Source organism: Hyla sarda, chromosome 1, assembly GCF_029499605.1.
Source record: "Hyla sarda isolate aHylSar1 chromosome 1, aHylSar1.hap1, whole genome shotgun sequence".
Taxonomy (NCBI): domain Eukaryota; kingdom Metazoa; phylum Chordata; class Amphibia; order Anura; family Hylidae; genus Hyla; species Hyla sarda.
The window spans coordinates 460,377,414-460,399,205 of record NC_079189.1 but is presented as its reverse complement, the minus strand read 5'-3'; the positions used below and the strand labels follow the sequence as shown (position 1 = coordinate 460,399,205).

At 48.2% G+C, this 21,792-nt stretch overlaps 1 protein-coding gene across 3 annotated transcripts in view; it reads left to right on the top strand.

Annotated features, from left to right (window-relative positions):
* Nucleotides 1-21,505, top strand: part of IFT81 (intraflagellar transport 81) — a 268,139-nt gene extending 246,634 nt beyond the window's left edge. For all 3 annotated transcript variants that reach the window (XM_056534522.1, XM_056534506.1, XM_056534512.1), the window contains exons 18-19: nt 1,350-1,395; nt 20,352-21,505. In XM_056534522.1, coding sequence (XP_056390497.1) covers nt 1,350-1,395; nt 20,352-20,534 — 229 coding nt within the window. In that variant the 3' untranslated portion in view covers nt 20,535-21,505. The remainder of the gene's footprint in view (nt 1-1,349; nt 1,396-20,351) is intronic.
* Nucleotides 21,506-21,792: the final 287 nt, after the last annotated feature.

The window sequence follows — 21,792 nt, the reverse complement described above, 5'->3', positions numbered from 1 at the left end:
ACCCACAAAGAAACCTACACTCCACTCTTAGTAAATGAGGGCCAATGTGTGTGTGTATGTGTGTGTGTGTGTATGTTCCAGCATCACGTCCAAACGGCTAAAGATATTAACATGAAATTTGGCACACATGTTACTTATATGTCAACAACAAACATAAGTTAGGTGATTTAACCCTTACTCACCCCCCATTTGCCAGGGGCGGGGTTTTTGTTTAAAGTCCCATACAAGTCTATGGGAAATATATGTTACTGCATAACTTCCAAACGGCTGGAGATGCCTGTGGCATCCGGGCCCATCACCGTAAGCGCATACTAGCGCTGGACACAGCCTCTACAACACTTGTCACCTATCTCTCGGACGTCCAGCCAAAAATCATCTCTAGGAGTTGGTAATTATACCATTTTGTGAACTGTTCTAAACCTTATGAGAACGGACTGTACCTTATAAAAGTTTATTTAAAAGTCAAATGCAAATCAATGGAAAATGTATGTTCCCACATAACTTCTGTACGGTTGGAAATATTTCATTACCTGGTACACATATTACGGGTCGGGATAGGAGGTCCAGATAGGAGGACGGGATATGAGGACGGGATAGGAGGTCCAGATAGGAGGACGGGATATGAGGTCCAGATAGGAGGTCGCAATAGAAGGACGGGATATGAGGTCGAGATAGGAGGACGGGATATGAGGTCGAGATAGGAGGTCGCGATAAAAGGACGGGATAGGAGGTCGAGATATGAGGTCAGGATAGGAGGTCGAGATAGGAGGATGGGATAGGAGGTCGGGATATTACAACAATATATGAGGATGGGATATGAAGTCAAAAGCTTCCTCTGTTGATTTTCTTCAACAACAAATATTAAGAAGGAAAAACCGGGCAACGCCGGGTACTCGGCTAGTAGTATATAAAAGCACGATAATCATGTCAGATCACTGCTTTCTTTGTTATAAACCTTTATATACTCATTTATTTACTAATCTTTCAGTTCCCATGGATATCTACATATAATCATTTTTATTACACTCTGTTTCCATCTGTCTATGAAAATGAATACATTTAAAACTTTTTCTACTGGAAGAAAAGTACTGCTAAAAGAATTATAAAATCACAGAAAATGAGACAAAAATTACAAAAAAAATCAAAAATCACAGAAAAGAGGGACTCGCAAGATACTGAGGACCCTTGACATGAGTTGCAGCTCGAGTATTTTGGCCAAAATATCAACTAATACCTTATTTTTATCATAATGTAATGAATAAGCTTTATTTGCTAAAACTACAAAACCCTATTACTTTATATACTGGTGATTATTTCAACCTGTCTGATTTTTGTTCTTAACCTTTTAGGGACCAATATTCAAAAAATATCCAAGAGCAAGAAAATTTGGGAAAGGTAAGAAATGCATTATATGTCTCTATGATATACTACGTAGTTGTTTATCATTTTACCCTTTGTTTTAGCCACCACTCCAGATTCATACAGCTTCATAATAATCACTGTGTTTAATGTCTTATGAATAATTTTGCTTATGTGATATTAAAATAGTACTTCTAGGTTCAATCCCCAGGGTGAACAGGGCCACCCCTATTTAGATATAGATCCAGAGAGATTGCGAGTGTCAAATGAGACTAACCTCTTATATCTCCAGCTGAAGCAGTTTTCCTAATCCTTCTCTTCTGTGCTTAGACCCCTTTGAGTTACTTCATTTAAACAACATTGCAAATCCTCCTCTTATTGCCCAGGCCTCATATCTCTATTATATTCTGGCTGATCTATGTTCCATTACGGTCTTAACTCTCGTAGGCTACTAACTGAGAATCAGATCTCTGCTGTACCCTGATCAATTTCACGTGGTCCCAAATTTGAACTTCCTGCTCCGAGGTAATTCTCCACTCCCTCATGATAAAAACTAATCTAAAAGTTTTAACCGGATAGTACCTCACACCTGCTCATATTGCTCATGCCCCTCCCCAGGTTAACGCATCAACTGTTTCTAAGGTTGCTTCACTTCTAGGAATATGCTTCACATTTGGACGTGCTCTGGTTCAAGAAGCTATGGATTTGGACTTTCTCTCATTAGATATAATATCCCCAAAACCCTGAACAGTTCTCCCTTAAAAAGAGAAAAATCCCTTTGGATTTGGTTATAATGAATTTACTATTTACAAGCACCCAGTAAGACCCTAAAACTACTAAACGTTGGTGTTCTTACTTTTGCCCTGTCTTTCCCTCTCTCCCATATCCCTTATCATAGCATCTCTCTTTGCTTGACTCGTCTTATTTCTCTGACTCGTCTCCACGTATTTGTTTTACTTTTAGGTTTTTCTTTAAGTTAGGAAAAAAAGTTTAATACAAACTTTGTGGTTGACTTGGTTATGCCATGTTTCCAGACAGGGCACCTATTTCTAGGTTTTACTTACCTAACATTAACCATGTGGCTGAAATGTAGTGTTCACTCATTTAAACTTGAAAATTTTACAAAAACAACTGTTAAAATACATGGATTTATTTAATGACTTTTGCTTCTTCAAAAGATATCAATAGTATCATAATGTAAAAAGTGTAGACATTTTGTTAGTAATAATGCCTTCACAAGAGGGAATATTTAAATGATAATGTGTATGAACAGTAAAGCTGAATAGAAGTGTTTTTTTCATATTGGGAATAAGGATTGTTAGGGCTCATAATAATAAATGGTTGTTAAAGGGACAGTTTTTATGAATGTAGCTGCATTTTATTTTTCCTTAGCTAGAAACTGTACACTTTTAACTTTTTTCTCTCATTTTCTATAGCACAAAGATGGTGAGAGACTAAAATAGACAAATGTCAGACATTTCCTTTTACAGTAAAATAGGAGTGGTTGTAGTTCTCTTGTATACTTCTTTGGTTAAACAAGTTGCTGTGTGATTGACAAGTGTTTCCTAAGTTACAGATATGCAGTTGCAAAGGAAATGTGTGGTTAATTTATTTTAACCCCTAAGGACAGCTGTTTTTGGCCTTGTGGACACAGCCAAATTTTATTTTTCTCTCTGCTAAGAGCCATAACTCTTATTTCTCTATCGGCTCCATTGGGGGACACAGACCGTGGGTGTATGCTGCTGTCTCTAGGAGGTATCATACTATGGCAACAAAAAAAGTCGGCTCCTCCCAGCAGGATATACCCTCCTCCAGGCCCTGAGCTAATCAGTTTTAGCTTAGTGTCTGAAGGAGGTGGACATGGTCTGGAATTCTCCAGACCAGGTCTTATGTTTTATTATTTTCCTATAAGGGAATGTGTTCCATTTTCTTTTATGTTTTCAGGTGGGGACTCAGGAACTGCGGCTCAATGTTTCCCCATTGCGATTGAGGGGGCACAGACATTGCGTATATGCGCTGTTCACCCCCTCTCGCCAACGGTCAGCACCTGGGGTTGTACCTCATGGGTCCGGGTCCCCCTATTTCCCTGCTCGCCTTGCTCGCACATGGTAGCTCGGCGTGATGCAGGAAACAGAAAGCTGACTGAAGACTTGACAGAAGACTCCATTAGGTAAGTTCTTCTGACTGAGGTGAGTATATATTCTTCTCCCTTTAGGTGCTGATTTGCAACCTCTGGAGACCCTCATTTTTTTGGCCCACCTTTCAGGGTCGAAGGGGCTGGCCTGTGTTGGGGCTCTATCTTTTATTCTAAAAAGGGGCGAGCAATGGCATTTTGGGAATGAATGGGTTACTTTATTATTATGCATATGTGTGTGTTATACTTTGCGACTGACAGCCGCGGCGCTTACTATGCGGCTAACAGCCGCGGCGCTTGTGTTGTTGGGGCGCATGAAGCGCCGACTTCCTTTCAGTTTTGGCAGCAGACAGCTGCCGGCGGATATCTATATCGCCCGCTCACTTCCCCGCGGGCGCAGATGTGGTCTTGTGCGCTCTATTGTTCTTCTCGGCAGCCGGGGCGCTATAGCTCCACCCACAGGGCCGCCGGAGCTTACTGGAGGCGCGAATCGTCCTCCAATCAACGCCATGCGCGTGCGATTTTCGGGGGCAGAGGCCAATCAAACAGTGCCCCTGCTCCAGGCACGCCCCTCTATGGCTATTGGCTGGCCTGTTTCTCCCTCTAGTCACACAGAGAGGAGTTCTCTAACAGCAGCTGCCACAGGGGACACAGACTCGGGTGAGAGAGTTCTTTTTTTCATTATGTCCGTACCCAGAACTGTTCCTCCCTCTAAACAGACAACTGGAGCGTTAGTTTCCTATTTTGTCTGTAAGAACTGTAATTCCAAAATGCCTGGTTCTGCTTAACCCACTTGCTCTGCCTGCTCCTCTGCTGCCCCAGACCCCCTGGTACCCCGGATGCTCTTTCAGTTCCGGTGGATTCGGCTGCCCCTCCAGCCTGGGTTTCTTCAATGTCCCAGTATATGGCTGACTTGACTCAAGTTCGGTGGGTCCTCTAAAGGGCCCTGCTCCTCTTCTCCACATACTTCACGCTCTCACAAGCGTACTAGGAGTGCATCTTCTGACTCTTCCATTGAGTCTTCAGGTAGACGTGGGTGCTCCCCTTGTGTCACAAACGTCGCTCCTCCAGAGGACGTTCCCGGAGTCACCACTCTGCCTCGCCAGAGCCGCGTACCCGGTCAGGGTCGCCCCCCCTCCAGGGCTGCCTCCACTCGTTCACATTCTCCTGGTGAACTGGCAGATGAGGCTTTCGAATCGGCATCTGACTCGGAGGACCGCTCGGATACAGTTGAAACGGTGAACTCATTGGTTGCGGCCATAAGAGACACCTTTCACTTAGAGGACCCAGGATCTTCGGAGGTGACTACTGAAGTATCCTTTCATCGTGCTAAACCGTCACCTCAAAGGTTCAGCTCTCACGCTGAATTTGACACCCTTCTGGAATCTGCATGGAAACATCCGGAAAGGAGGTTCCCGGGAATGAAGAAGGTTCAGGTGCGTTACCCATTCGACAAAGACCTTGTCTCTAAGGTGGTTTCCCCTCCCTCGGAGGATCCACCAATTTTCCGCCTCTCTAAGGCTACTACACTGCCGCTCGCAGATGCGGCTGCTTTCAATGATTCAACGGACAAGAAGGTGGAGTCCTTAGCGAAGTTTACCTCTGAAGCAGCAGGCTCTTCTCCACTTCCCACCTTCGCCTCTGCATGGGTGTCCAAGGCCCTATCGGTGGGGTGCTCAAAACTCCGTCAGGGTATCCAGGCGGGATCCCCACCAGAGGATCTGTCTGCTTTGTGTTACGCCTAGCGCTCCGGGTCCCCGCTCCTCCCCGGAGCACGTACGGCGTCTCTCTCTCCGCAGCGCCCCGGTCGGTCCCGCTGACCGGGAGCGATGCACTGTCATGGCCGTCGGGGATGCAATTCGCACAGCGGGACGCGCCCGCTCGCGAATCGCATCCCAGGTCACTTACCCGTTCCCGTCCCCTGCTGTCATGTGCTGGCGCGCGCGGCTCCGCTCTCTAGGGCGCGCGCGCGCCAGCTCCCTGAGACTTAAAGGGCCAGTGCACCAATGATTGGTGCCTGGCCCAATTAGCTTAATTGGCTTCCACCTGCTCCCTGGCTATATCTGATCTCCTCCCTTGCACTCCCTTGCCGGATCTTGTTGCCTTGTGCCAGTGAAAGCGTTTGTGTGTCCAAAGCCTGTGTACCAGAACTTCTGCTATCCACCCTGACTACGAACCTTGCCGCCTGCCCCCGACCTTCTGCTACGTCCGACCTTGCTTCTGTCTACTCCCTTGTACCGCGCCTATCTTCAGCAGTCAGAGAGGTTGAGCCGTTGCTAGTGGATACGACCTGGTCACTACCGCCGCAGCAAGACCATCCCGCTTTGCGGCGGGCTCTGGTGAAAACCAGTAGTGACTTAGAACCGGTCCACTAGCACGGTCCTCGCCAATCCCTCTCTGGCACAGAGGATCCACCTCCTACCAGCCGGGATCGTGACAGTAGATCCGGCCATGGATCCCGCTGAAGTTCCTCTGCCAGTTGTCGCCGACCTCCCCACACTGGTCGCCCAGCAAGCCCGACAGATTGCCCAACAAGATCACCAGCTGTCGTACTTGACCACCATGACACAGCAACTCCAGTCGCAGCTACAGCAGCTTCAGTCACAGCTACAGCAATTTCAGTCTCAGCTACAGCAGCAGCAACCATCTCCTCCGCCAGCTCCTGCACCTCTTCCGCAGCGAGTGGCCACTCCTAGCCTCCGCCTGTCCTTGCCGGACAAATTTAATGGGGACTCTAAGTTTTGCCGTGGCTTTCTTTCGCAATGTTCCCTGCACTTGGAGATGATGTCGGATCAGTTTCCTACTGAAAGGTCTAAGGTGGCTTTCGTAGTCAGCCTTCTGTCTGGAAAAGCCCTGTCATGGGCCACACCGCTCTGGGACCGCAATGACCCCGTCACTGCCTCTGTACACTCCTTCTTCTCGGAAATTCGAAGTGTCTTTGAGGAACCTGCCCGAGCCTCTTCTGCTGAGACTGCCCTGCTGAACCTGGTCCAGGGTAATTCTTCCGTTGGCGAGTACGCCATACAATTCCGTACTCTTGCTTCTGAACTTTCCTGGAATAATGAGGCCCTCTGCGCGACCTTTAAAAAAGGCCTATCCAGCAACATTAAAGATGTTCTGGCCGCACGAGATACTCCTGCTAACCTGCATGAACTCATTCATCTAGCCACTCGCATTGACATGCGTTTTTCTGAGAGGCATCAAGAGCTCCGCCAGGAAAAAGACTTAGATCTCTGGACACCTCTCCCACAGTCTCCATTGCAATCTGCGCCTAGGCCTCCCGCCGAGGAGGCCATGCAAGTGGATCGGTCTCGCCTGACCCTGGAAGAGAGGAATCGCCGTAAGGAAGAGAATCTTTGTCTGTACTGTGCCAGTACCGAACATTTTTGGGTGGATTGCCCTATCCGTCCTCCACGTCTGGGAAACGCACGCTCGCACCCAGCTCTCGTGGGTGTGGCGTCTCTTGATGCTAAGTCGGCTTCTCCACGTCTCACGGTGCCTGTACAGATTTCTCCTTCAGCCAGCTCTTCCCTCTCAGCCGTGGCCTGCCTGGACTCTGGTGCCTCTGGGAATTTTATTCGGGAGTCCTTGGTGAATAAATTCCGCATCCCGGTGACCCGTCTTGTCAAGCCACTCCACATTTCCGCGGTCAACGGAGCCAGGTTGGATTGCACCGTGCGTTTCCGCACGGAGCCCCTCCTAATGTGCATCGGGCCTCATCATGAGAAAATTGAGTTTTTGGTCCTCTCCAATTGCACTTCTGAAATTCTCCTTGGACTACCCTGGCTTCAACACCATTCCCCAACCCTGGATTGGTCCACAGGGGAGATCAAGAGCTGGGGTACCTCTTGCTTCAAGGACTGCCTTAAACCGGTTCCCAGTACTCCCTGCCGTGACCCTGTGGTTCCTCCTGTATCCGGTCTCCCTAAGGTCGTTATGGACTCTGCCCGCCTTAAGAAGTGCCTCTCCCCCCCTCCCAGTCCAGTCAGGCAAGCCTCGGTGCCTCCTCATGGCCCTCGTCCTGGTGTCACACTGCCCCGTGCCAGGCCTCGCCCTCTGCCCTCCCTCCCCATTCCCACTCCTGCTGTACTGCCTGCCGTGAGGAATCCCTCCATCCTTCGCCCCTCCCCCCCCTCCCCCACTTCCCACCTCCTCCTGCTCCTGCCCCTCTGCCCGTCCTGACGCGAACTCCCCTCCCATCCCTCCTTCCCCCGGTGTCCTCATCCCAGGGGAGGCAGTTACCGGACAAAGAGAAGGGGAGACCTAAGGGGGGGGGTACTGTTACGCCTAGCGCTCCGGGTCCCCGCTCCTCCCCGGAGCGCGTACGGCGTCTCTCTCTCCGCAGCGCCCCGGTCGGTCCCGCTGACCGGGAGCGCTGCACTGTCATGGCCGTCGGGGATGCGATTCGCACAGCGGGACGCGCCCGCTCGCGAATCGCATCCCAGGTCACTTACCCGTTCCCGTCCCCTGCTGTCATGTGCTGGCGCGCGCGGCTCCGCTCTCTAGGGCGCGCGCGCGCCAGCTCCCTGAGACTTAAAGGGCCAGTGCACCAATGATTGGTGCCTGGCCCAATTAGCTTAATTGGCTTCCACCTGCTCCCTGGCTATATCTGATCTCCTCCCTTGCACTCCCTTGCCGGATCTTGTTGCCTTGTGCCAGTGAAAGCGTTTGTGTGTCCAAAGCCTGTGTACCAGAACTTCTGCTATCCACCCTGACTACGAACCTTGCCGCCTGCCCCCGACCTTCTGCTACGTCCGACCTTGCTTCTGTCTACTCCCTTGTACCGCGCCTATCTTCAGCAGTCAGAGAGGTTGAGCCGTTGCTAGTGGATACGACCTGGTCACTACCGCCGCAGCAAGACCATCCCGCTTTGCGGCGGGCTCTGGTGAAAACCAGTAGTGACTTAGAACCGGTCCACTAGCACGGTCCTCGCCAATCCCTCTCTGGCACAGAGGATCCACCTCCTACCAGCCGGGATTGTGACACTTTGGTTCTCCAATGCTCTAAAGCTGGGGAATTTCTGTGCACAGCTTCCATGCAGTCAGCCCGTTGTGATGCCTTTGCTGTGGGTCACCTGGTGGCCCTCCGCCGTTCCATGTGGCTTAAGGCTTGGGATGCGGATGCCGCTTCCAAAAGGTCTCTAACCGAGCTTCCTGTTACTGGTGCCCGTCTTTTTGGCAAGCGCCTTGACGAGATTATCTCTGAGGCGACGGGGGGTAAGAGTTCCTTGTTGCCTCAAAATAAGGCTCGCTCTACTTCCCAGAGGAAGTCCTCTTCCTTTCGGTCCTTTCGGACTTTTGGCCCCAATAAGGGGTCTGGGCAGGAGCCTTCGCGGGACAAGAAGGCTCCCTCGTTCCAGGCGCACCCGTCTTGGAAGTCGGACACCAACCGTTCCGGACGTTTTGCGGCCAAATCGGGGCAACCGCAAACCCACTTATGCATGAAGTGATGCCCCCACACCGGATTTTTCGCCGGTGGGAGGTCGTCTCTTGCTTTTTCGAAACATCTGGACCACACACATTCAGGACTCTTGGGTCAGGGACGTGGTGTCCAACGGATACCGAATCGAATTTGCCTCCCTCCCGTTTTTTTCGTTCTTTTCAGTCCCGGGCCCCCCGGTCTCCTTCTCTGGTGAAGCAGTTTCGAGAGGCTTTCCGGTCCCTGCTTCTCCAGGGAGTTATTGTCCCCGTTCCTCCAATCTTTTTGTGGTCCCCAAGAAAGTCGGTTCGGTGCGGCCAATCCTGGACCTCAAGCGTCTCAACAGTCATCTTCTCATCCGCCACTTCCGAATGGAATCCCTCCGTTCGATAGTGGCATCCTTGAAACAAGGGGAATTTCTTTCTTCGGTGGACATCAAAGATGCCTACCTCCATGTTCCAATATTTCCCGGCCATCAACGGTACCTCCGCTTTGCGGTTCCGGAGGGGCATTTTCAATTCGTAGCCCTCCCCTTTGGTCTGGCCGCTGCTCCTTGGGTCTTTACCAAGATCCTTGCGCCAGTGATAGCCCTGTTGCGGTCAAGAGGAGTCTCAGTGATCCCTTACCTAGACGACCTTCTCATCAAGGCTCCCAGACCTCCAGACCCTGGAGAATGTGGATCTCACCCTCCTGACCCTGGATCGCTTCGGGTGGATGGTCAAACGGGACAAGTCTATCCTTTCTCCCACCCAGTCTCTGATCTTCATGGGACATCAATTCAACACAGCCTCTGCCCGGATTTGCCTTCCACCAGACAAAGGAGTCCGCTCCCTTCAGGCCTAGGTCCCAGTTTCCATCCGAGTTTGCATGGAAGTCTTGGGTCAGGAGGCCGTACCCTTTGCCCAGTTTCATTCCCGCCCCCTACAACTGGCGATTCTCTCTCGATGGGACAGATCTCCTCTGTCTCTTGATCGCAATATTGCTCTCCCTCGTCGGATCTGTCAGTCTCTGCTCTGGTGGCTCCGCTCCCCCCCTTCTTCTTCCGGGACGATCTTTCTTCCCCTCCACTGGCAGGTGGTTACAACGGATGCCAGTCTGTCGGGCTGAGACAGTGTGTTCAGGGACTGGACGGTTCAAGGCCTCTGGTCTCCCTGGGAAGCCCTTCTTCCGATGAACATCTTGGAACTGAGGGCGATTCTTCTTTGCCTTCTTCATTGGGAGTCCCTTCTTCAGTCCCGCCCTGTCCGCGTCCAGTCGGACAACGCCACGGCCGTGGCGTACATAAATTGGCAAGGCAGCACTCGCAGCTCGGCAGCCATGGCGGAGGAGACGAAGATTCTCATCTGGGCGGAAAACAAGGTTCCGGCCATTTCAGCGATTCACATTCCGGGTGTGCTCAACTGGGAAGCGGACTTCCTCAGCCGGTCCTCAGCCGACCCTGGCGAGTGGTCCCTACATCCAGAGGTCTTGGATCTGCGACCTCTGGCGCATTCCAGACTTGGACCTCTTCGCGTTTCAGCACAATCGGAAGATCCTTCCGTTTGTGGCGAATTCCCGGGACCCCCTGGCGCTAGCTGTGGACGCCCTAGTGATTCCTTGGGTGGGGTTTGCCCTGCCCTATCTGTTTCCTCCCCTTCCGCTCCTTCCCATTGTTCTGAGGAAGCTCAAAGCGGAGGACGTTCCCGCCATACTGATAGCTCCGGACTGACTCCGAAGGTCGTGGTACGCCAACGTGGTCAGGCTCCTGGACGACACTCCACTACGCCTTCCACTTCGTTCAAACCTGCTGTCTCAGGGTCCTCTTTGCCACCCCAATTTACAGTCGCTGCATTTGACAGCGTGGCGGTTGAGACCGCGGTTTTGAGAGCCCGCGGTTTTGAGAGCCCGCAGTTTCTCTTCCCAAGTCATTCGCACCATGCTCAGGGCTCGTAAGCCCTCCTCGGCAAAAATTTACCACCGTACCTGGCGGTCTTTTTTTCGTTGGTGTGAAGCTCAGGTTTTGTCCCCTGTTACTTTTTCTGTTCCCCGTCTTCTCTCTTTCTTGAAGTCAGGATTGAAACTGGGTTTGTCTCTCAGTTCCCTTAAGGGTCAGGTTTCGGCCCTTTCTATTCTTCCAGCGTCCTTCGGCTTCTAATTCTCATGTCCAGACCTTCCTTCAAGGAGTGGCACATGCTGCCTCTCCTTATCGGTCACCTTCTCCCCCTTGGGACTTGAATCTGGTTCTGGGGGTCCTCCAAGGTGAACCTTTTGAACCCCTTAGGGAGGTGTCCCTGCGCCTCCTTTCTTGGAAAGTGGCATTTTTTGTTGCTATCACCTCCATTCGGAGAGTGTCTGAATTGGCAGCTCTCTCCTGCTGTTCTCCTTTTCTGGTGCTTCACAGGACAAGGTTGTCTTCCGGCCAGATCCTTCCTTTTTGCCTTAGGTTGTTTCGGCTTTTAATCTCAATGAGGACATTGTTCTTCCATCCTTTTGTCCCGCTCCTTCTCATCCTAAGGAGCATTTACTCCACAAACTGGATGTGGTTCGGGCTGTTAGGTCTTACCTCTCTATGTATTCTTCGTTTCGTCAGTGTGATTCTTTTTTTGTCCTTACGGAAGGTCGTCGCAAGGGACAACCTGCTTCCAAGGCCACCATTTCTCAGTGGATCTGGTCTGCCATTTCGGAAGCCTATCGCTGTAGGGGGAAGGTTCCTCCCTTCAGGGTTGTGGCTCATTCTACCCGTTCTGTTGGGGCATCCTGGGCTCTCCAGAACAAGGCCTCGGCCTTGCAGATTTGCAAGGCGGTTACTTGGTCATCTTTGCACACTTTCTCGAGGTTCTACCCGGTTCATACCTTTGCATCGGTTGATGCTAGTCTGGGCCGTAAAGTGCTGCAGGCAGCAGTGGAACAGCCGTCTGCCTGACTGATTATCTGCCCACCCAAGGGATGGCTTTGGTACGTCTCACGGTCTGTGTCCCCCAATGGAGCCGATAGAGAAAAGGAGATTTTTTAACACTTACCGTAAAATCTCTTTCTCGAAGGATCCATTGGGGGACACAGCTCCCGCCCTTTTGGGTTTCTCTTTGGTTTTCTGTCCGAGGGTGTGTTCAGTTATATTTTTTCTTCTGGTTCTCGGACAGTTCGTGTTTTTTCCTTGACCGGTCGGTCCTCTCCTATTGCTCTGGTACTAAAACTGATTAGCTCAGGGCCTGGAGGCGGGTATATCCTGCTGGGAGGAGCTGACTTTTTTTGTTGCCATAGTGTCATACCTCCTAGAGACAGCAGCATACACCCACGGTCTGTGTCCCCCAATGGATCCTTCGAGAAAGAGATTTTACGGTAAGTGTTAAAAAATCCCCTTTTTTCCATCTACAGAACCTCATGAGGTTTTTTTTTTTTTTTGCATGACCAATTGTACTTTAAAGTGACACCTTTCACTACAGCTAATAAAAAATATAATTTGTGGGGTTTAAATAAAACAAACTCAGGGGGTTGTACTTATTTCGATACAGTGCACTTTATGCTAAAAGTGACATGTAATGTTCATTCTATAGGCCAGTTCAATTGTATTATTTTACTACTTTTAGCAACTTAAAGGGGGGTCCTCTGTTGGAAACATCTTATCCCCTATCCTAACGATTGGAGAAAGGACTGGAGAAAGTAACGAGTGGAGAAAGAACTGCGGGATCTCTTCACCCCCCCATAAAGGAATTGAAAAGAGGGACTAGTTTAGGTACAAGTACAGAAGAATAGGTCTGATAGTAGAGATAAGAGAAACCATCAGGCCCCGGGGAGTGACCCGAACGGGAGGGATTTTAGGACCTCAAGAAGTCCCTCACCAGTAATAGATGCGTTTAGAACACAACGATCGGCCTCCGACAGAGAAGTTAAGCCGCATCGGGACAGATAAGAATCAAGAACAGTGGCACGCTCCCCCAGGCCAGACGGAAGTTGGGAAGGGAGAGAATAAAGGTTAGAGTCATAGTCGACAAAGAGGGGAGATGTCAGCAGGATGATAGTGTAATATAGGGATCGACCAATATCGTTTTTTTAGGACCGATACTGATACTCTGTCGAGGTTAGGGCCGATATCCAAAAACTTATACCGATATTCTAGTATAAGTTAACGGCTATTTATCTCCCCCCCCCCCCCCCCCCCCGGCAACACCGCTGCAGATCATTGATTTAAAGCGGGAGCTTTAAATCAATGAACTGCAGCAGCTTTTGCGGTGCCAGAGACTGCCACCGCCACCCGCTTCTCACCCTCTGCCTGTCCTCGGGTCCTGAGTTCTACCACCGACAACCCACGCCGTCCCCCCCCCCCGGACCGCTCGGGACAGAGACCGCCGCCGCTGCCCCATTGCCTCCTCCATTCCCGGTTTTATAATTACCTGTTCCCAGGGTCCGCTCTACTTCTGTCTCCGGCGCCGTCCTCCTGAGCTGTCACTGTGTGCAATGACGGTGACATAGCGTTGAGGACGTCACTCGTCATTGCGCTGCGCAGCGTACAGCATAACACAGGACGGCGCAGGAGCCAGAAATAGCGTGGACCCCGGGCCCCGGGAACAGGTTATTATAAAACCGGGGATGGGGGAGGCAATGGGGCAGCGGCCGGGAAGGTGCAGTGGGGGGTGCGGGGTGGTGGGGGGCGCGGCGTGGGGGTGCTGCGCGGTGCAGTGGGGGGAGGTGTGGGGCATTATCGGATTATCGGCAAGGTAATTGCCTATACCGATAATGTCCAAAGTTGTGAATATCGGCCGATAATATCGGCCAAACCTATAAAATCGGCCGATCCCTAGTGTAAGACACCCGAGGAATCCTCCAAGGTGGATGGCGATTGGGAAACAGCACCATCATGAAGGCGTCTGGCCAACATAGTGTGGGCTTCATTACCTTTCTCATAGAAACGCTGCTTGGCGTACAACAGCTGCCTCTCCACCCTATGAAGGGCCAGATCACCCAGTTCAGCATGCGCAGCCACCAAGCACCTCAGGGTAGGGACAGAGAGGAGGAGAGGAGAGTAAGAAAGCCTCCAGGCGGACTATCAGGGCGCAAAGGTCCCGGGAGCGAGCCAGAGCATCACGTTTAACTTAGGCCCCTAGAGCAATGCAGTGACCCCACACCACCGACTTATGGGCCTCCCAAAGGACCGCCTGTGAAGCAACAGAGCCCTCGTTGGCAGCAAAGTTATCAGTGATACACTTCTGGATCGACACACGGGAAGGCACCGTTTTAAGGATAGAGTCATTCAGATGCCAGTGGCATATCCTGAGTGAAGAAAGAGAGTGGGAAAAGGAAAGGAGAACAGGGCAATGGTCAGACCAGGAAATATGGTCAAAAGAGGCAGAAGAAAGCATGCACACCATGGGAAGATTGCCGAAAAAATAATCTATGGGAGTGTGCAACTTATGCGGGTGCAAATAAAAACTAAAAGAGTGGTTTGTCGGGTAGTAGTAAAGCAAAGAGGCCCAGATAGTCCATCGGAAAAGGTGGTAGCCAGACGCAATTGGGCAGGAGAAGGTGGGGAGTCAGTGAGGGAATGGCGATCCATAGTTGGAGAAAAAACAAGGTTGAAGTCCCCCACCCAGCAACCAAGCACAAGAGGGGTATTTATGGAGCCTAGAGAGAACCCTACGGAGAAATGGGATTTGAGACGTGTTATGGGCATAGACATTACAGAGCAGAAGAGGAACCCCGCCCAGGACCCCCTCAACTATAACAGTGCCCCTGAGGGTCGAGAGAACAAGAGGAGACTTGTAAGGAGCAGTAGCGGGAAACTAAGATGGCTGTCCCAGCCGTCTTCCTATCCGAAACTGCTGAGAAAGCCAGAGGATAGGAATGTTGAAGAAATTGGAAGGATCCAGCAGGGCTGTGGAGTCGGTAGATAAATGTTCCGACTCTGGAGTTTTCTGTACTTCCGACTCCTCTGTTTTAATATGTGAATGTATTTTATACATTCCTTGAAGGAAAGAAAGGTAACATACCTGTCATTACCACAGGACTACTGTCTGGGAAGCCAACAGTCGACTGTATTGAACAGTTTGTGTGCTGATCTGCTGCTGAAGATAGGGCAGTGGGAGGATCAAGGAAGGGGCATTCATTATAAAACATGATTTCCCTAGTAGAATCCCATAGTCATGTTTAAAGTTTAAAGGGGCACTCCACCCCTAGACATCTTATCCCCGGGGTCCCGCTGCTGGCGTCCCCCGGGATCGCCGCTGCGGCACCGCGCTTTCATTACTACACAGAGCGAGTTCGGGGGACGGATGCAGTGGACGGAGCAGCGTAATGTCATAGCTCCGCCCCTTGTGACATCACGGCCCGCCCCCTTAATGCAAGTATATGGCAGGGGGCGTGAAGACTGCCAAGCCCCCTCACATAGACTTGTATTGAGGGGGCTGGCCGTAACATCACGAGGGGCAGAGCCATGACGTAACGGTGCTCCAACCCCTGTATCGCCCGTCATTACGCACAGAGCGAACTCGCTCTGTGCAGTAATGATAGCGCAGTGCCGCAGCGGCAATCCCGGGGGTCCCCAGCAGCGGGACCCCGGTGATCTGACATCTTATTCCCTATCCTAGAAATAAAAAAATGTGAAAAATCCCCTTCCCCAATAAAAATGTTAAATGTCCCATTTTTCCCATTTTGCCCCCAAAAAGTGTAAAAAATAAAAAAATTATAAACAAATTTGGTATCAGTGTATACCATTTATCAGTGTATACCACGCACCGGCCTATAACACGCACCCTCATTTTAGCAAGGATATTTGGGTAAAAAAAAGTTTTTTACCCAAATATCCTTGGTAAAATGAGGGTGCATGTGTGTGCATGCGTATACCCCGATACACCCCCAGGAAAGGCAGGGGGAGAGGGGCCGTCGCTGCCCGCTTCTCTCCCCCTGCCTTTCCTGGGGTCTAGAGCCCTGCTGCCGGCCCTTCTCTCCCCCTGGCTATCGGTGCCGCTGCCCGTTCTCTCCCCCTGACTATGGGTGCCGGCAGGAGGAGAGAAGCGGCGCCGGCAATGGGGCAGCGGCGCCGATAGCCAGGGGGAGAGAAGGGGCAGCGGCACCCATTGCCGGCGCCGCTGCCCCGTTGCCTCCCCCATCCCTGGTTGTATAATTACCTGTTGCCGGGGTCGGGTCCGCGCTGCTTCAGGCCTCCGGTGTGCGTCCCATGCGTCGTTGCTATGCACTGCATGGCGCGGCGCAATGACGAGTGACATCATTGCGTCTCGCAGCGCATAGCAACGACGCAGGGCAAGCACACCGGAGGCCTGAAGCAGCGCGGACCCAACCCCGGCAACAGGTAATTATACAACCGGGGATGGGGGAGGCAACGGGGCAGCGGCGCCGGCAATGGGTGCCGCTGCCCCTTCTCTCCCCCTGGCTATCGGCGCCGCTGCCCCATTGCCGGCGCCGCTTCTCTCCTCCTGGTTATCGGCGCCGGCACCGATAGGGGGAGAGAACGGGCAGCGGCACCGATAGCCAGGGGGAAAGAAGGGCCGACAGCAGGGCTCTAGACCCCAGAACAGGCAGGGGCAGCGAAGCCGGCAGCGGTGGCGGTCTCTGCACCTGCAAAGCCGCTGCAGTTCATTGATTTAAAGCGCCTGCTTTAAATCATTGAACTGCAGCGACTTAACGGCGTATAACACGCAGGTAGACTTTAGCCTAAAAAGTACTTGTTATACGCCGATAAATACAGTCATTTTAATGATCCCGTACAGTGAACGGCATGAATGTAAAAAAAAAAAAAAAAAGTGCAAAATTGCTGCTTTCTTTTTTGTCACATTTTATTTAAAAAAACGTATAAAAGTTTTGTAAGTTTTATATACACAAATGTGGTATCAATAAGAATTACAGATCACAGCGCAAAAAATTAGCACTCATACTGCTGCTTATACGGAAAAATGGAAAAGTTATAGTTCTTCAAAATAAAGGTATGGTATACGTACTAATTTGGTTAAAATGTTTGCGATTTTTTTTAGCGCAACAATAATAGAAAATTATTTTAATCGTATTGACCCACAGAATAAAGAGCACATGTCATTTTTACCGTAAATGGTACGGCGTAAAAACGAAACCTTCCAACATTTTCAAAATTGCGGTTTTCTTTTTAATTTCCACACACAAATAGTATTTTTTTTCTTTGTTGCGCCATACATTTTATGGTAAAATGAGTAATGTCATTACAAAAAATAACTGGTCGCGCAAAAACAAGCCCTCATACTAGTCTATGAATGAAAATATAAAAGAGTTACTATTTTTATAAGGCGAGGAGGAAAAAACTAAAATGCTAAAATAAAATTGGCCTGGACCTTAAGGTCAAAATGGGCTTGGTCCTTAAGGGGTTAACCTTGTTCTTGTCATTAGTGTCCCCCATCTCTCTCGGTGTCTCACAGTCTTTACTGGCCACTTATCTCTCCCTTTGTGTCACAGTAATAAGTGCCCATTCTCTCCCCTGTGTGTCACAGTCCCTGTCACAGTCCCCCTGTGTGTCACAGTCCCCTACTGTCCCCTCATCTCCCTTTGTGTGTTCCAGACCTTACTGACCCCTCATCTCCTCCGTCTGTTGCAGTAACTAGTGTCACCTCATCATTTTTTTTTTTTTACTTCCCTCTGCCTCCGTTCCCACTCCAATCCTCTGTTCTGCCTCCGGTGTTCAGCAGCAGATGTCTTCGGGCGACACTCTGGTGTCACGTGACTGCTGCAGCAAAATAGGCAGCTTGAACATAAAGTATGGAGTGTCCCTGCCGAGCCTGCCAACTGGCTGTGGCGGTCACCTGGCATCGGCTGCTCCTGTAACACCGGAGCACCAACCGCAGGCAGAAGAGGGGACCAGTGTAGAAATGAAGGTGGAGGTAAGTAAAACTGCTTTTTTTTTTGTTTTTTAAAGATTGTCAATCGTTATATAAAGGGACTGACAAAAACCTGGGTACCACCACAAAATTCTTAGTCGCCATTGCAACCTGGCACCCTGGATTTGTCAAGCCCTGCTGTAGCAAAAAATCTGTACCCCAAGAAAAGGTAAGCGGATTTTTAAGGCCAAAGATCAGGTTCGGACTGGATAGGCACAGTGTACAATGTATAAGCTTTATTAACGCTTATGTGGGATGATTAGGTGACCATAAAACCTACCCTGCTCCTTCATATTTGGCAAGTATGCTCTCTGATTGATGGGGGCTCGAGGGAATAGTAATATCAATTAAAGTCCTTGTGTTACCCCTTTGTGAGATGAGCTAAAACAATTCAGGGACAGTATGTATCCCCCACCTTTCAGTTTCTTCACACAGGCTGACGTGAAATCAGCTTTGCTACTTCCACTTTAGTCTGCTGTAGTTCAGGCTAGGTCGTGGCTAGAGCCGCAAGATTCTTGGCTTTAAAACAAGACCAAAATTACTGCAGAATTATTGTTCTAGGTACGATCTAGCCAGAGCTAGAGCCTTTATTTGAATGGACTTGTCAACTATATTCTTGACCAGTAAAGGGTTTGAGAGGGTTGTCTTAATCCCTCTCCCTATCCATATGAACTGTTATGGCATATGTACATTCCTTACTAGCTATTAACCAGAGTCGAGCCTCGCTAAGAGTGGCTCCTGTTCTGGTGGACACAGCCTGGCCATGCATTACATGGTCTCCAATTCATTTGGAGAAGCCAATTGTTTTGACGGGTTTTCCCTGACTAGAACTACTGATCTCTTAGGTTTTTACAAGCATGACTTGTAGTGATCTAAAGAGCAGCTTCCTTGTAAAAAGAATGTTTTTTATTTTTGTTTTTTTAAACCTTCCCTTTTAAAGAGAAGTATTGCTTTAAAAGGCTGTATACTAGTAATTCTAACACTAGAGCAATAGACAAAGTTAGTAATTACAGTTCTTCAGATTTCTTCGGAAGATGACATATGTTTTCTTCCTGGGTCTTTGAGGGTCTATATTATTTTAACAAATGGTTAACATCATACAAAACTCCATGCCTACAGAATACTGTTATAATATTTATTCTCCCTTCTAGAAAATTCTAAAACGTTTCTACATGTTTCCCGTAAATTGCTTGTAAATGACAAATATATATATAAACAATTGCACAACTTCTTATTACACATTGTGTAAAAAGTGTTCCCTTCTTAAGACAAAGAGAAATATAAAAATGACTACACAGTGCGTGAGTCTATTTTCCTAGGTCTATTTATAGTACCCAAGCCTTTATCATAACCCAGAGCAACTCTAGCTAAGCAGTACTTGCTGTGCTCTTCCGATAATGTCTGTTTCCCATGCCCTCTGTTGGATAAACCAGCTCTTCTCAAGTTTAAAGCCATATGATTGTTCTATGAAACCCCCAGTTCTCTAGAGCAGACTGTGAGAAACAGGCCTAGTGCTGGCTTTTGGGTAGAGGCACAGGGTGGTGACGTCAGCAGAGGTTCCTGCAATGATTCATCAACTGTAATGTGATCCTGGTCGGTTCCATTTCATATAAATAATGGAAAGTCACTCTCCATGGAGATGTTGTGCACACACAACACCTTTTTCATCATCCCAATTATAAGTCACACCTGTTCTTCAGACGGCACTATAATCCTATTAGGGAAAGGCAGGTTCTGGCAGTGTTAAGCTTCCATGTATGTATCTGCGGTTGGAACATACTATCCCACATTGTTATGCTCAAATGAATAGTTGCTTTAATACAATAGCAAAACCAGCCGTCCAAATAGTATGAATTAAAACATTCACAAATATATATTTGGTTGTAAGATCTCTATATATAGCAACAGTTATGCAGGCATGGTCTGGTGTGAAATTGTTAATGAAAGTGTGCGGATGTGTTCTTTATATGTGTAATTATATCATGTTGCAATCTTGCTACTTCCCAAGACAAGGTCCTTTATATTTTTTACATCTTACAGATTCCCTCATAAGGCTTTGTTCACACTTGACAGTAGTGGGGTACGTTCTCATGATGCTAGATGTGGTTTTTGGCACAAACACAACAATGAATCCGTGCACAGAACATAATTCTTACCTTATGCAGAAACTGCCTATTACTGACCTCCAACTACTGATAAGGGGGCTATAATAAATCCCCTTTTTTCTGTCTTTTTCAGTTATTCAGTACATTCATATGTTTGATCCTATTGTTTGTGTGTTATCTTTTTTTATCTGATCAACTTTAGCGGTTTATTAAATATATTTATATATATATATATATATATATATAGAAATAGAAAAGCGCAGCACTCCTCCAATAAGTGAAAAAAAAATGTGGGTTTATTTGCTCACATGTATATCAGCAACATTTCTGTCCTACTATAGGACCATTTGAAAATGGTCCTATAGTAGGACAGAAATGGTCCTATAGTAGGACAGAAATGTGCTAGTTCGCTGTACAGCTACCATTGTTAAGATGTGCACACAAAGAGCATCACTTTCTAGAAAATATAAGTACTCTCATTATTATTGTTTGTTTTTATGGCAGAAATTAAGAGAGAAGCAGAAATCTGTACGAGAAAGCCATGGGCCTAACATGAAACAAGTGAAAATGTGGAAAGATTTTGAACAGCTGATCGAATGTAAGAAAATGTGTATTCTGAAACAGCAAAACCAGTCATCAACTGAGCGCATTATTCAGGAACCAGGAGAAGACCGTCTCATCTTATAAATACTCTGTCCATTTTCCAATGTCTCTAAAAGAAACATTTCCATCTGGGACATTTATGGCATATCTATGTTTCCTATACAGTGTAACACCCCTATTGGATTTATGTAAACTGCATTTAACAGTCCACTTAGTCCCTCACCACTTCCAGTGGCCAAAGCTGGGCTAGAGTGGACTGGGGGCCCACAATCTCTATATAGATGCCTGTACCAGACATTGATCAGCATCTACCAAGCACTTATGCTGTATCCTGTGAATATGCCATTGTTGTCCCAAATGAGAATACCCTTTTAAACTATACATATATTACTATATATATATATATATATATATAGTATATGTGTAACTGTATGTAATAAATATGTATTTAAGATATAGAATAAATGAATAGAATTGGTAGCGCTGCTAGGGACTTACTAAAATTGGATGCGGTAGAAAATTATATAAATAGACAAAAATTATTGTGTTAAAGAAAGGTAATGTGCAATGTAAACCATTATCACAGACAGTCCATATCGCTACTTAAGTGTTACCGCTGTGTTTGTATGGTCACAGTTGGAGTTGCGGTTATTCTTTCACAGTTACGTTATTTAATTAGTACCTGGTGTATGTAGTTCCTGTAAAGTCCGGAGGAGTAAGTCCGGTATCACTGTCAGGATTCAAGGGGTGGCAGGAGACTGCCCTGGCCGGTGGCGTCTCTACCATTCCAAACCCCGGCAAAAGGTCCGCCCTTGTGTTCCTGGCGGTTAAGGGTGATGTCACTACAGGTACCCCTGTCGTTCAAAAGCCCCTCTGACGTATTTCAAAAGCATAAATGGCTTCCTTCATCCCAAACTAAGTAGGAATCCCAATCCATATTAGAAGTATAAAGCAGACTTGGCACTTATATGCTGGTGAATTAGAAAGTATTTATTTTGACAGTCCGTAGCATAGATTTTGACGTTTCTGTCCTTTCTGGACCTTCCTCAGAAATGTACGAAAAAAGACAAAAGTATGGATAAGAACATGGATGTCAAGATATACTAGTGTATACAATAATATGAACAATATACATAGTGTCAATGAAAGTTAATACTTAATGAAAAAATAAATATAAATGTGCAAATAAAATAATAAATTCATTGGGAGAATGAAGGTTTGCTCCTGAGGTGAATATATCACAAGGTAAGTAGAGTTATATCTCACATATAAGATAATAGAGCAATATGCAGGAGCAAGTATCATATAGTATGGGAGAAAAAATGTTTTAGATGCAACAACA